At 48.1% G+C, this 14,970-nt stretch overlaps 1 protein-coding gene across 7 annotated transcripts in view; it reads right to left on the reverse strand.

The window, feature by feature from the left end:
- Nucleotides 1-14,970, reverse strand: part of inpp4b (inositol polyphosphate-4-phosphatase type II B) — a 200,846-nt gene that overhangs the window by 44,725 nt on the left and 141,151 nt on the right. For all 7 annotated transcript variants that reach the window (XM_035426138.1, XM_035426137.1, XM_035426139.1 and 4 more), the window contains 2 exons: nucleotides 4,065-4,176; nucleotides 2,281-2,350 (listed from right to left, as the gene is read on the reverse strand). In XM_035426138.1, coding sequence (XP_035282029.1) covers nucleotides 2,281-2,350; nucleotides 4,065-4,176 — 182 coding nt within the window. The remainder of the gene's footprint in view (nucleotides 1-2,280; nucleotides 2,351-4,064; nucleotides 4,177-14,970) is intronic.

Here is a 14,970-nt window from a genome sequence, read left to right on the forward strand (position 1 = left end):
TTTAATTTTTATCCTTCACTGGAATAGGCTCTTACATCACTGAAGCAGCTTAGGTAAGCCAAATAAATATATATAACCAAGTCGCATTTTATTTTGAAGGTACAAATCACAGTTTAAGTTGGCTTAACAAATAGCCAAAAGACCACAAGTAAAATCTCATTAAAACACACTGTGTTTTTTACACTTGTATTCCCAATTACAGCCCCTATCTCCTCTTCAGTAAACCTAAATCTTTGTCTCCTTCCGCAATCCGTTTTACCACGTTCTCTATTTAAAACACTGTTGGCTTAGCAATAGTGCCAAAGCATGGGCGTCGTCTACTTTAGGTAAAATTAAGGATAACCAGCAGATTAAGACACTCTGTCTGGAGTAGCTGGCTCCAGAAACAGAGCAAAAACAGGATTTAACAAAACGAGAAAGATCAGCACGTATGAGCGACTGAATAAGGTGCGATGCTAGGTACGGCGCTAGGTACGATGCTAGGTGCGATGCTAGGTACGGCGCTAGGTATGGCGCTAGGTACGATGCTAGGTACGGCGCTAGGTAAGATGCTAGGTGCGATGCTAGGTACGGCGCTAGGTACGACGCTAGGAAGGGAATGAATATTTTCAGTTTTTTTAATCGATGAAAAATGAGACCCGTTTCTAATGAACACCTTTATCATCCATGATAATAACAGAGAGACTCTCCCATAAGAACCGTAAGAAGCATTCACTGCTCCAGGAGATGGACCCTGATCAGCTGACCGGTCAGTCAGTACCTAAAGCATCACAAATTAACTGAGTTAATACTCATCTAGGATGCAGAGACTCCCATATATAACTGCCAGCACTGTGACAACCTCTAGTCACTGGATGTTTCAAATTTTAACTGGCGTCAATAAAAATGGGGGTGCGGGGGGGGGGGGGGGGGGGGTCCCAGCCTGTTCACCCTTTAGTCTGCCAAACAGTTTCCTGCTATTAAGCAGATCCTGGACATATAATCCATATCAAACTGAATTCTCGGTCTTTGTGCCAGACCAGCAGGGACACGCCTACTGAAGCAGGCTGCCCTCCAACCGCCACAGGTCTGACGCACAAGCAGGCCGCAGCACCCAATCACTGCTCAGCTCTTAATGAGGTCATCGGCGAACCGCCACTCAGAAAGGCAATTCATTAGGCAGACGTGACCTAAACGGATTATCTGCACTGTCAACATCGAGCAACCGCACGTGTGCAAAGCGTCGATGAAATCAAACTGGCACAGCATCACTTCATTACCAAGACGTTTAAAAAATAGCCTAAACATTAAACGGGTCATCGTAATATACTGAGATCTACACGCTGGGTTCTCAACAGGGGATCTGTGGACCCCTGGAGGTCACAGAAGGTGGTCCCTGGCCAGACTTGATATGCAATGACTACACATAGATTTTGTAAAATATTTCAGAATATAAAACTTTTTCTTTTTTAAATAATACAACCCTTTTAAACATGTGTATGTATACGGTGGTGTATGTGGAGCGTCTACAATAACACGAGGAACAGAAAAAATAAACCTGCCGTTATCCCCTCAATGAGTTCTGTCTCCGTTCAGTAGACAGCATTCTTGCCCGTGTGAGCGACCTTGCGTCCGCTAACTGACTGCGGCATGGCTGCAGTGTGAAAAGCCTTTTAAGCCGTCTGATTCAGTCGGTCCGTAAGCACAGCTGTGGAACGACGCTGCGCTGCTCACTGAGAGAATGAGAGCTTTTCAGCGACGCCCGCGGCTCGAACCCCTCTCCACCGCAGCTGAAGGTCACACAGCCCAGCTCCAGCGGCGTGTCCCTGCACTGGGCCAGGCGGACCAAACGCAGCCCGGGGCCCCACGCCGGCCCCGCGGCATCCAGCGATTATAAACGCGTGAGGCCCGGCGGCGAGGGGCTCTCCTGCCACATCCATCTACACCCACCCCCCACCCCCCCCCCCCGGGGTTCATTCACATCACTTTACAACTTTAATCAAATTCCAAGCCTCGACTGGACATACATGCTAAATTATAATTGTAATGTAAATGATCGGCCATTTTTTAGAGAACGCCCCTGGGCGACTTCGTAAAAAGGCCTCTGTACACACTGAAAACCCGAGGGCATCTGGAAATAACAACGTAAAATTCACAACATTGTCAGAAGAAAAAAAAACTCCATTTTAAATGCACTAGTATCCATTAGCTAGTAAACAGCGTAGTGTATCAAATATAAATAATATTGCACAACAGAGTGTGAAACTGTGTGAAATTGTGAACGAGCAGAAGAGAACTCACCCGCGTTCACCAGAGGGCTGCTGTCCTTGTCATTGGCGGTGCCGTGTAGAGACTCGCACACCAGCGTGCACTGCAAGCAGAGAGCCCAACACTGAGCTTCAGACCCCAGATCTCCATGAGAAACACACAGTGAACCGGTCTCTCTTTTATACGGGCAGCTCTGTGGTACAGTAAGTCGGTGCCAGAGGTTTAAAAATAAAAAAATTGCTTTGCCATTTGTAGAAGTACTTTTGTGCTCGTCTGAAACTCTGGAAATCATAATGCTGACCGCTGTTATCTCTTCAGGGGTGCACCTGTGCAGCTGTCTAGAGACGGCTCTGAAGATTCCTGGACTCACATCATATTCCATATTCCATATTCCATATGGACTGAGCCACACGGAGTCTGATGTGCCTCAGCCATCAAACCCAGGTCTGGCACAATGACTCTTATAATAGCACATTAAGTCCACAGCTTTAAACACAGTTAACATCACATCTTATGAGCCAAAAGTAAAGCTGAAACAGAGTCCCCCCCACCCCCACCCGTTCCTGTGCATTAGAATTTCATCGATCTCTGGTTTAAAAATTTAAAAAAAAACTGTCATGACCCAATTTCACCTAATGCAAAACAGAATTTAATTAGTTTCAAAGAAGAAAGGGTGCCTCATACACTTAGAGTGGAAACTACAAAGGATTCTGACAGTCACCCTGTTAAATATGCATATGAACTTTTCATTTCAGTGCTGTGAAGTATCTCCGACAATGTACTATTTCATTTTTAATTTCTGGATCAAATGAGGGGGAAAAAAAATCTCCTTTTCTAAAACAGCCTGATTACATTTTGCACCTGCATCTCCTTTGCTTGTTGTAAACCTAAGGCATCTAAAGCTTTTTAAAAAAAAAAAAAAGAAAAAGAAAATTGTCATCAATCAGTCACAAGCACATGCACTCACACATAATTTCCCTGTTTTCATTAAAGAGCTGCCAGAGGAGAGAGGATCTCTGCAGCTTCGCCGTGTCTTTGTGTAAAACTGCTTAATTCCTGCCTGTTCCGCGGCTCAGTTAATCAGCCAGACACGCTGTAAGACACGACACATGAGTTATCACCGTCATTTGGGCAAACTCCTCTTGACACGGAGCACGTGCAGCCTCAGGCAGGCAGGCAGCACAGCTGCAGCACGTGCTTAATGTGCAGGTGCACAGGCACCCAGAGGAGCTGCAGGCGGCTGGATTACACACACACACACACACACACACACACACACACACACTCCAGCCTCAGACACATAGCCTTTACAAACACACACACACACACACACACACACACACACACACACACACATACATACACACACACTCTCCAGCCTCAGACACATAGCCTTTACAAACACACACACACACACACACACACACATTCTACAGCCTCAGAGACAGCACCGTTACACACACACACACACACACACACTCTCCAGCCTCAGACACATCACCTTTACACACACACACACACACACACTTTCCAGCCTCAGACAGAGTGCCTTTACACACAGGTGCGCGCACACACACACACACACACAGGTGGGCGGGCGCGCGCGCGCACGCGCACACACACACACACACACACACACACACACACACACACACACACACACACAGGTGCTAAGTACTGTCAGAAGCGGATGAATCTCATTTGGTTACCTGACTAATGACACCTCAAAGCCCCCTAGCATCAGCCTGAACACAGAGCATCTGGACGAGCCAATCAGCTGTCAGGTAATTTGAGCGGTTTAGCGGCGGCGGCCCTACCGTCTGTCCCCGCGCGTCTGCCGCGACGTGGTCCACCCCGCCGTCCTCCATCTCCCCCATACTCAGACGGCTGACCACCACTACCCCTGCCGAGTCCGCACCATCGGAGGTTCTGCAGACAGGAGAGGGGGCACAGGGGTGGAGCGGGAGGGGGGGGGGGGGGGGGGTTGAGGGGGTGGGGGGTGGATTGGTAAGGGTGGTGGGAGTGGATTGGGAAAGGGGGGGAATGGGGGTGAGTGGGTGGAAAGGGGGCGGGGAAGGGGGGGGGGGGCAACACAACAATATAATTGACACGTCAGGACTGAGATGATTTACCATCCCTCACATTAGACCCCATCACTTTCTAATCATCGTCAGCGAGCGCGCGGTGATGACAAATCCATGCCGAAGTATCGGCCATTTTAAATGAAGAAAAATCACCACTCTGCATCCAGCAAACACCTGCGATAACTCTGACTGCTCTAGAGCTGCACCCCTCCCCCTCTGGGACTGAGTGATTAGGCTCCTCCCTAGGGACAGAGCAGCAGATTAGGGAGGAGCAGGGACCGAGTAGCAGATTAGGGAGGAGCAGGGACAGAGCAGCAGATCAGGGGGGAGCAGAAACAGAACAGCAGATTAGGGAGGAGCAGGGACCGAGCAGCAGATTAGGGAGGAGCAGGGACCGAGCAGCAGATTAGGGAGGAGCAGGGACAGAGCAGCAGATTAGGGAGGAGCTCAGACACAGAGTGGCTCTTCATTCATGAACACACAGAACACATCTCCTGAGTGAGGGGGGGGGGGTTATGAAGTGGCCAGGGATTAGCTACGACATGCCTGCCATTTCGATGCCAACACTGCTCGATTTGGATGTGGCAGACAGACCGTTAAGGGCCTTGCGTGTGACACCGCATAGCTCTCTGTTCACCAGTGTTTTATTTTATGGTAAAATGCTTCTTCATTGAATCAGCCATTGAAATAGACTGGTCGTAGTATTATTCTCATGCTTACTTAGGAGAATGCGCATGACCATCACAACTGTGAAACCACAGTAATAATTGTTGGCATAACACCCGCCCCCCTGAATAAAAATAGCCACAATGGGAGAGAGGTAAAGTCAGCAGTCAGCTTTAATTTTCTTGAAGAGCATCCACAAAATTAGATCCGTCCCGTTCTGGCTTATATTCCACTGATCACTGAGGCAGAAAGCTTGGCTTCCTGAAGATAACGGTGTAAAGTTTTGTGAATGACCTCAAATTAACTTTGAAGTCTGTCAAGTGATGTAAAGGACAGCGACTCCCACACTCCACACGGATACAGTCGGCTTTAGAGCACTCCGACAGATTGCTTCCGTGTGAGCGATGTCTTCGACACGTTCAATGGGCTTCTGACCTCATTAGCAGCCGGTACTCATGTGAGCTGTGCACGGGCTTGTATGATATCAGAATTTATATGCAACGCGCCTTACCTTTAAACATGACGTCCGCACGTAAACGTACCTGCGTTGCCGAAGCCAGCAAGACAGTCTCGCGCTTGTGTAAGACGACAGCTGCATTGTTCGCGTAAAACTTTAAATGAAAAGTCCTGTTTCCAGCTTCTTTTAATATAAATTCATACACACACGCTTCGCTTTTAAGAAACCAACGTCACGCAATCAGGTATTCGCAGACTAGTCATGGAAACGATAACTTAATTTGTCAACTGACGAACAAGTTTTAACCAAACAAATCCGTCCGAAATTCCCAGAAAGCCAACTGTCGAGGTTTCGCACATAAACAGGACGGCTACTTGCTAAGACACGTGAAAGAAAGAATCCTGAAAAGCAAACAGCATTCAGAGCATTGACATCAGCCTACCTAACCTGCGGAGCACCCGGAAGTGCGCCTGTGTCGCGCATGTCTGGGCTGTCAGCGCAAAACAGGTCCCGATAAAGGTGAATGAGGAATACCAGACATATGACAGCGAAATAAAACTTCCCCATTTGTGTTCTGAAGCTCCATTAACGATATTTAGGCTTCATATGAAAAGCATATTGTGTGAAATTCAGTTTTTGGCAAATTTACAGTAAATAAATAATGCGTACATATTTCGGCGCATAGCCTATAAAGCACATGAAAGAAACGGATTGGCAACCCTGACCAGGGTGTATTCCGCACTGGATGCCGGGATAGGTTGCCGCCCGGTGCTACCGTTAATGCCAAGCCATGTAATGCAATGCCTATTTATTATATAATGACTTGCAGCTACAGTTTTGTGAGAAAGTATTTGAACCTTTCCTGATTTGCTCAATTACTGCATATTTGTAACACCGAACGGTTTCAGATTTTAAGACAAAAGACAAAAGACAAAGGGATAGAGAGTAAACTGAAAATGCATTTCTAAAACTAATATTACATTTATTTAACAGAAAAAGTTATCAAACACCCATCTCACCTATGAGGGGAAAAAAATTGCCCCCTAAGTTATTCAATCAACCAATTAACCAAATGTATAGATTAGGCTGATTGAATACAGCCAGGATTGACTGCAGACAGCCCTGCTGAATGTAAACCTCGCTCACTGAACCTTGTGTTGAGTAGTCACTACAAAGTTTCTACAGGCACACTGTGCCACGGTCAAAGGAAATTCCAGAAGAGACAAGGGAAAAAAAAGTTGTTGAAATATATCAATCTGGAAAAGGGTTACATTTCTAAGGCTCTGGGACTCCACCAAACCACAGAGAGAGCCATGAACTTCAGTTTGATGATAAAATGCCACCGGTTGGCTAACAGCATTTTAAGCCCCTAAGACACTGGGGTATAGATATAGACAACAAACTGGAGACAGGGCTCAGATGTAAAGATGGTATTTTCCCAAAACTTTTGAACCAAAACAATCCTTGTTTCACAAAACTGATAAATAATAACGACATTTATATCACACAAATTTGACCAAATATGAGGTTTTCTTTGGTTGTGAAAGCAGCTTGTTTTTTTCTGCACTGCGTTCAATGGGCGGCCAGCCCCATTGCAGTCCACGTGCTTCACTGCCCGACCATCTCCTCACTCTCAAATACGCACTCGTCACAACCGGGGCATGAATGAAGTGGGGGTGAAGGGGGGGGGGGGGGGGTAAACAGATAAAATCGGGGGGAGGGGTCTCCCCTCCGAAACGGCAGAAACACGCAGCAGAAGCAGAAACACGCAGCAGAAACACGCAGCAGAAGCAGAAACACGCAGCAGAAGCAGCAGAAAGGCTTTTCGAGTCGTCGTCTCCCTCGTCTGTGATTACCCCGAGAACGCGCTGCTATGTTTAATGAAAGCATTAAGAAACCTGACACCTAAAGGAAGAGGTTAAGTGATTCTATTATAGAGGTTTTCCCTCAGTGATTACATGTAGGGTATCTGCGGTGCTTTAGTACAGAACTACCCGAGCGGTCTCTGCCAGCAGATCTGTCAGTGTCAGGTGTTTAATGGAGGGGGGGGGGGGGGAAGTCATTTTATAAGATATTAGAAACATAAGTAATACATTATAAAACACTTTGTGACAGGACACGAGGCATACATTCAAAGCGTATTACAAACGTTACATATATATTTAATATTCTAGTAGACACACACACAAATGTACACACACACACACACTAGTGGACTAAGGAGTGGGTAGTAACACTAGCCATAGCTTCTGAAATGAGCATACAGTATATACTGTACTGTACACATAACAAGAACATGACTGTGTTTACCTTTAATTCAACTCTGGACATTTCTACAGCAAGCCTGAAATTAGTTGAAAAGGCAGCTTCACTAACAGGAGGAGGAAGACGGACAGGAAGTGTGTATGCGTGTGTGTGTGTGTGTGTGTGTGTGTGTGTGTGTGTGTGTGTGTGTGTATGCGTGTGTGTGTGCGCGTGTGTGTGTGTGTGTGTGTGTGTGTGTGTGTGTGTGTGTGTGTGTGCGCGTGCGTGCGTCGCTCTCTGCATTAAAAGCACTACAGAGCTCAAGCAAGGACTCCAGCTCTACACCTCACCACTGAGCAGCTGCTATGCTCAAAAGCTTCACTTGAGCTGGTGTGGTAAAATCATACTTTGAAGCTTCATCTTCAGCAACAGTTAATTGAGCCTAAATAAATAAATAAACTGATGTCCATTTTCTATGTACACGGAGAGTCACGGGTGCTTCTGTTAATACATGCGACTGAACAGCCTAATTGAAAAGCCATACTCTTGACTGGAACTCTAAAGCTTCACAGCTCCTTAAGTACCAAGTACTCAACATTCCTTAATTCAAATGCCAATTTTCAATCATTCAAGATCAAACAATGATGAAGTTGCCGAGATAAGTCACAGATAAATTCAAGTACTCTGAAATGCTTTCAAGTTAATAGTAAGACCATTCATCTCCAAATATAAAAATAAGCTATCAAAAAAAGCATACACATTTTTTTTTTACCCATAAACCACTTCTACACTACAACCCTAAGCAATTTGCGCATATCATACTATCTACAGCAGCTCTGATAATGAGGTACTCCCTCACCCTACTCCCATTTACACCTTTACTCAATCTATCCCACCATATGTACTGTATGTGCAATAGTATATGACATGCTCAAACTGTGTATCACAGTAGGCTATATCTAAGTAAACAGTTCAGCCAACACCGATTACATGCAAAGGGAATCTCTAGAAACTCTAGAGCCAAATCTAAATAAAAACAAAAAAAAAGACAGGAGCGTTCTCGGAGGGGAAAGCAGCGTGGAGTTCTGTCTCTTCGGCACGCGTGCCCCTCTGACACAGACTCAGATGTTCAGCGCAGGCTTTGAAGTGGGGCATGAATCAGAGAAACGGAGGGAGCGGCTGCCTCCTGCTCACATTCTCACTCCTGCTCTCCCAAACCCGGACGGCTGCTCCCCCAAACCCGGACGGCTGCTCCCCCAAACCCGGACGGCTCGTCTACAGAGACGCAGACAGCCGGCTCGCCCGGGTCCTGAGAGGAAATTTGAAACCAGCTACTGAAGATTAAACAGGAAATAAGAGGTACAAAGCGCTGAAGAGGACATACTCAGCTGTGTGGAGGGAAAGAAAAGCATCTGCTCCTTCAGACGTCTTGGAAAATAAAACTGGGAGTTTTTTTGGGAGCTCAAGGGTGGGAAAGTTGCAGAAAGCTTCAAAGGCTCCGACACACAGCGCTCCCCTGAAGGGAGAAGCCTGACAGCTACATGAAGGAGGAAGTAACAGCCTTCTCTTCAGGGGCCCGAAGCCTCAGCACTGAAAACCCAAATAAACGCACTGCGCCACGAATTCAGCTGCTCTGTTTCTCCCCTTCCAAAACCTAAAGCTCTCCAGGATTCAGCCTTCTCATCTCATTTATTTATTTACTTACTAGTTTATAAATGTATTTATTTATTTACTTATTTCCAATTTTGCAAAGGAGAGTGGTCGATTTCACAGCTGGCGTTCAGCAGACCCGCTCTGAGGAAAGCCGTGGGGTCATAATGTGAGCCTGACTCAGACTCAGGGCCCAAACGCAGGTGGGCGAGGTTTGGGCGTAGCGCGGACTCGTCAGAGAGCAGGTGTGTGGGTGCAGTACGCTTCCGAGGCCCATCAGGTCTGTTTAATCAGACGGGGCGAGGCACTGAGGAAGCGTGCGCCTTTTTACCGAAACAAGCGTCCCACACCCAGTAATCACGCTTTCAGGACGGCCTCAGTCAATCTGACAGCGCTGCATGCTCAGTTTCACCAGGTAATCACACCTGCCACGGGGCCCGGCGCCAGATCAGCTGCACCGCTTCCGATAAATCAAATCTGGACAAGTGCAATCCATCCACATCAGCGGCTAACTCCCAGACTCACGGGAGCAGGCCTGCATGTCCAAAAAAAAAAAAAAAGAAAAGGCACAGCTTAATTAATTCGGACATCAGCCGTTAGAGAGCCCTCCATGCAGTTTCTTTTTATATATATATTTTTTTTTTAGAAAAAGCTAAATTTTAAAAGCATAATGTGATCAAACATGGAGTATACCTCTGCTACTGATAGGCAGGGCCAATCCAGGCAACATACCCCATTCATCTACCATCAGTTATCCATTAAGGAGGACAGAGCAGCTGATGGATGATGGTTGCGCTTGTAAACGGTCGTGTTAAAATGAGCCACTTCATTTCCCCACTGTCCACACAGACGGCAGAGTTTCCCACTTAACTCCGGTGGGAGGAAACTGCGTCCTGTTCAACCCTTTGAGGTGTGACATCACAAACATGTGATTAGAACGCTCTTAACTGAACATTCTAATGCTGATGTCACAAATACTACTGGTGATTGAAAGCAGAGGAGTTCTAGAACACTGACTTAGAATTTTTAAAACAACATTCCAAAAAAACTCTACGAATTATTAATGAATTGCAAATGGAAAATGTAACAAGAAGAACTGCCTTTTTTATGTTTACATTTTAATTAATTTGAATGTTATTAAAACATCACTGGACAAGCTTGGGCTTGAGACAATACAACTATTTAAAAGCCAAAAAGACAAGAGTGAAAATACGTCAGATCAGATCGATATTCTGAATTGCGGACGGTCCTCCAGTTCATTTTATCATGCAGATGATGATGTTGGCATCACAGGTTTTATTCTACACACCGCTGCCATTCCCTTCTTTTCATTTAGCATAATGCGGCCTGGTTTCCCATTCAGATTCATACCTGTTCATTTCCATAAATCTCTCACGGAGCGGAGAACCAATACTCCGGGACTAGATGCAGCCGCTCAGCAGTGAAGCACGGAGACAATTCAGATAAAAAGCAGTCGCATCAAAAACATGAAGGGAGTTAAGGACCCCCACGCTATTCAGAGGATGAATGCATCATATTACCCAGCGCTGGGCTCGAGGGCCGCATCATTCAGGCACGCGAACGCTCCCTGCGTCACAAACAGGCCGGATAGATCAGACGGCTGGACACAGTCTGCCAGGAGAGCGCAGGCTCGCTGGACACAGTCTGCCAGGAGAGCGCAGGCTCGCTGGACACAGTCTGTCAGGAGAGCGCAGGCTCGCTGGACACAGTCTGTCAGGAGAGCGCAGGCTCGCTGGACACAGTCTGTCAGGAGAGCGCAGGCTCGCTGGACACAGTCTGCCAGGAGAGCGCAGGCTCGCTGGACACAGTCTGTCAGGAGAGCGCAGGCTCGCTGGACACAGTCTGCCAGGAGAGCGCAGGCTCGCTGGACACAGTCTGCCAGGAGAGCGCAGGCTCGCTGGACACAGTCTGCCAGGAGAGCGCAGGCTCGCTGGACACAGTCTGCCAGGAGAGCGCAGGCTCGCTGGACACAGTCTGCCAGGAGAGCGCAGGCTCGTGGTGAACAGCCAGTGCCAGGAAGCGCTCAAATAGAGATCAAACACAGATACAGACTAACCAGCAGCAAGTGGGCGAGAAGCTCTTCATGCTTCCCGGACTCTGGTTGAACTCTCTGGTTGAGTCTCATCGCTCCCTGTATGACGGGACTTCCGAGCGCCATTTTGGAGGTCATTGAGGACATTTCATTCTTCAATTAACTTGCCAGAGTAGCTGACAAAAGCCTTCACGCCTTTTAAACCTAAAGATGTGACTCATTGTCATTCATAAATAATCAAAGGAGGAAAAGATGAAATATCTGTGGATTAACTGCGGGAACACGCAGATTTGTGTTCACTTGCAAGCCAGCAAGCGGTCCGGTAGTTAGTGCCTTTTCGCTGTGAGAAGACGTGAGAAGAAATACAGTAAATGCTTTTTAAAGTTTATTTTCTACAGTTTATTTTATTTATTAGGTGATCTTAACAGGAAAGCACTTTTAATCTCTTCTGATGAAAAAGCCAGTCACAAACTCACTCTCAGTATTTTTGCACCTCAATTTAAAAAAAATCGGGATGTTTTTAGCCCGAGTTGTAGTTACTGCCATGTCACCAATGCTACTGATGAAAAACGTATCAAACTCCTTTCCAAACCCACTTGCATCCATGATTCTTCTGAGCTGTTAACAAGCTTTGATTCTTCTATGCTGTTAACAAGGTTTTCACAAGGTTTGTTCTGACACTGAGGACCTGTCACAAAGAGCAGTAAGATTATCCAAGTTGCAGTAGCGTACCAAGAATAGGCAAACCGCATTGAAAGGTTCTTCTCAGAAACCTTCTGTGTTTAAACTATTTATATCCAACACAAGCAGAAGTTGGAGCAGAAGTACTTCAACCTAAACAGGCTTCATTTAGTCTTACCGTCATAGTCTTGTGACACCTAAAATATAGATCCAATTAGCAAGCAAACCACATCCTGTGTTTAAAAACACAAACACATGCTCACACTGACACAACCCAGCAGCCACAAGCCCCCGCTAGGACAGGGCGGAGCAGAAAATGGCCGTCCCTGGGCTAGAGCTCTTTCAGGGCACAAAGGCCCAAGGCTACTGCTCAGATTGTGTCATTAAACCGTCCTAACGAAGCAGTACGGGGACCAACAGGAGCGCTCTCTGAGCGTGTATTCCTTCGGTGGTGTGAAGTAACAAACCACTCTGCCGCTGGGGCGAACAGCATCATTAGGGCCAGCGAGCGCCATGAATGCTAACGAGCGCGGGAGCGACGCGGCGCCCGCCGCCCGCCGCCCCCCGCCCCCCGCCCCGCATGCCAATGATCGGCATCAGCACCAGACCTGCAGGCCGGACGCTGCTCGGGGGCCCCAGCATGCTGGGGGGGGGCACTCAGAGAAATCTAATCTAAACAAAGACGTGGTGCTGCTGGTGCACATTCGGGAGGGCGGGGGGGGGAGCTCCAGAGAAGAGCAGAGCAGAGGAGCATGTTCTCCAGGCTTCTCTATAAGAGCTCGCCTCTCCTCTTAAACACTGTGACTATGAACATGTTCTTCAGTGACCTGCTGCTTAGATGACACCTTTTTGATAAATATACTGCATTGTACACACCGGCAGTCATGCTGGTTTCTGACCACATGAAAAGCTCACAGCTCTCTCTCAGCTCCACACTGCGAAGGTATGAGAGCGGACTGAAGCTGGCAAGCCCGCCAGCGCCCGGCTGTGTCACGCAGGAAATGGCAGAAGCAGCTCAGCAGAAATCAGTAACAGCTACCTGAGCTCAAAATGAGCCGACTAACGCGGCAGAGAAAGACAGGAGGCACGCTGGACTGAGCCTAAACACTGCTCAGGTTGTAAGAAACCTATTAAGCTGAAATGTTATGTAGCATGTTAGGCAGTAACTAGTGGGGCATTAATGGCCACGGCCCACACAGCACACTGAGACTGACTCCGCAGGGCATCCACAGCCTGCTGCCACACAGCACAGTTAACTCCACATCGACAGAGCGGAACAACAGATCTCACGGCAGAAGAGAGGACGGAAAAGATGCACGAAACCACAGGCGGATTATCGCCGAGCCCCTTTTAAACTCGGCACAAAGCGCTGCATCAACAAAACAGCAAACCCCCCCCCGGCCCACACCCCCCGGCCCACAGGGCCCGCGCGCCGCCTCCCGCTAACGCTGATTAGCGCCCGACGGGAGGGACGCCAGCTTCACGGCCACAGAAATAAGGAGGTATAGAAACCGAGCGGCGGGTTATTTCGGGAGCTCTGCTTTCATGTTGGAACTCGCAAACACTTCCACAAAGCCCCGTTTCCCCTCCCCCCCTCAGGATGGAAAACGGAGGCATAATACAGACCCTCTGTACCCGGCCTTCTCACACCCTGCATAATACAGACTTAGAGGCACGGCCCGGCCCCCTCACAGCCTGGCCCTCTCACAGCCCGGCCCCCTCACACCCCGGGCCCTCTCACAGCCCGGCCCTCTCACACCGCGGCTGGTTCTCTTTGTCCCTCTCTCCCTCGGAGAGAGAAATAAGGGGCTAAACGATGCGGCCCAGCGCCGGCAGCGTGGGACATCGGTGCTGGCAGCGTGGGACATCGTGCTGGCAGCGTGGGACATCGGTGCTGGCAGCGTGGGACATCGTGCTGGCAGCGTGGGACATCGTGCTGGCAGCGCGGGACATCGTGCTGGCAGCGTGGGACATCGGCAGCGTGGGACATCGGTGCTGGCAGCGCAGGACATCGGTGCTGGCAGCGCGGGACATCGGCAGCGTGGGACATTGGTGCTGGCAGCGCAGGACATCGGTGCTGGCAGCGTGGGACATCGTGCTGGCAGCGTGGGACATCGGCAGCGTGGGACATCGGTGCTGGCAGCATGGGATATCGGTGCTGGCAGCGTGGGACATCGGCAGCGTGGGACATTGGTGCTGGCAGCGTGGGACATTGGTGCTGGCAGCGTGCGACATTGGCAGAGCAGGACATTGGGGCTGGCAGCGTGGGACATTGGTGCTGACAGCGCAGGCTGTTTACATTCTGAGCGCGCTCCTCTTCAAGGTTTGGAAAGTCACAGGGATTCAATTAATCTAAAGAAAAGTGGAAGAAAAAAAAACGGGGCACCGGGGACCGAGCTGATCAAAACCTCACTGTGTTCCGCCAAAAGCATCTCAATTAACCTCTGCCTGTCTGAGATCTCCGTCAGGGTAACTCCACACATCGCCCGCCTCCCTTTAATTATAACTATGATTTCAACTAGAAATAGCCAAGGCAGAAAAATAAATATAAAACAACGATAAAGACGACTCTGAGTCTGCATTGCACCACTGACAGGTGGGCGAAACTGTGGCCACGGTGTTTAATATCGATTAACTCACTGCAGCCTGTGCATTAATTAATCAAACGGCTGATCAATTTGCCCGCAGTCTTGTGAAGTATATTGTTCAAACATTGATGCCTAGGCTGATAATTTCAGACGTTTCAGACACCAGTGAACATTTTGAAAACCGATATGTTCCCTTGCTGAAAATGTTTTCAGGATTTTCTGTACACCTAACTTGTCGATATCTATCTGTACACACAGAAACAGTAAACTTCAGATATTTCTGATCTCAGCAGAACAGAA

Source organism: Anguilla anguilla, chromosome 7 (assembly GCF_013347855.1).
Source record: "Anguilla anguilla isolate fAngAng1 chromosome 7, fAngAng1.pri, whole genome shotgun sequence".
Taxonomy (NCBI): Eukaryota; Metazoa; Chordata; class Actinopteri; order Anguilliformes; family Anguillidae; genus Anguilla; species Anguilla anguilla.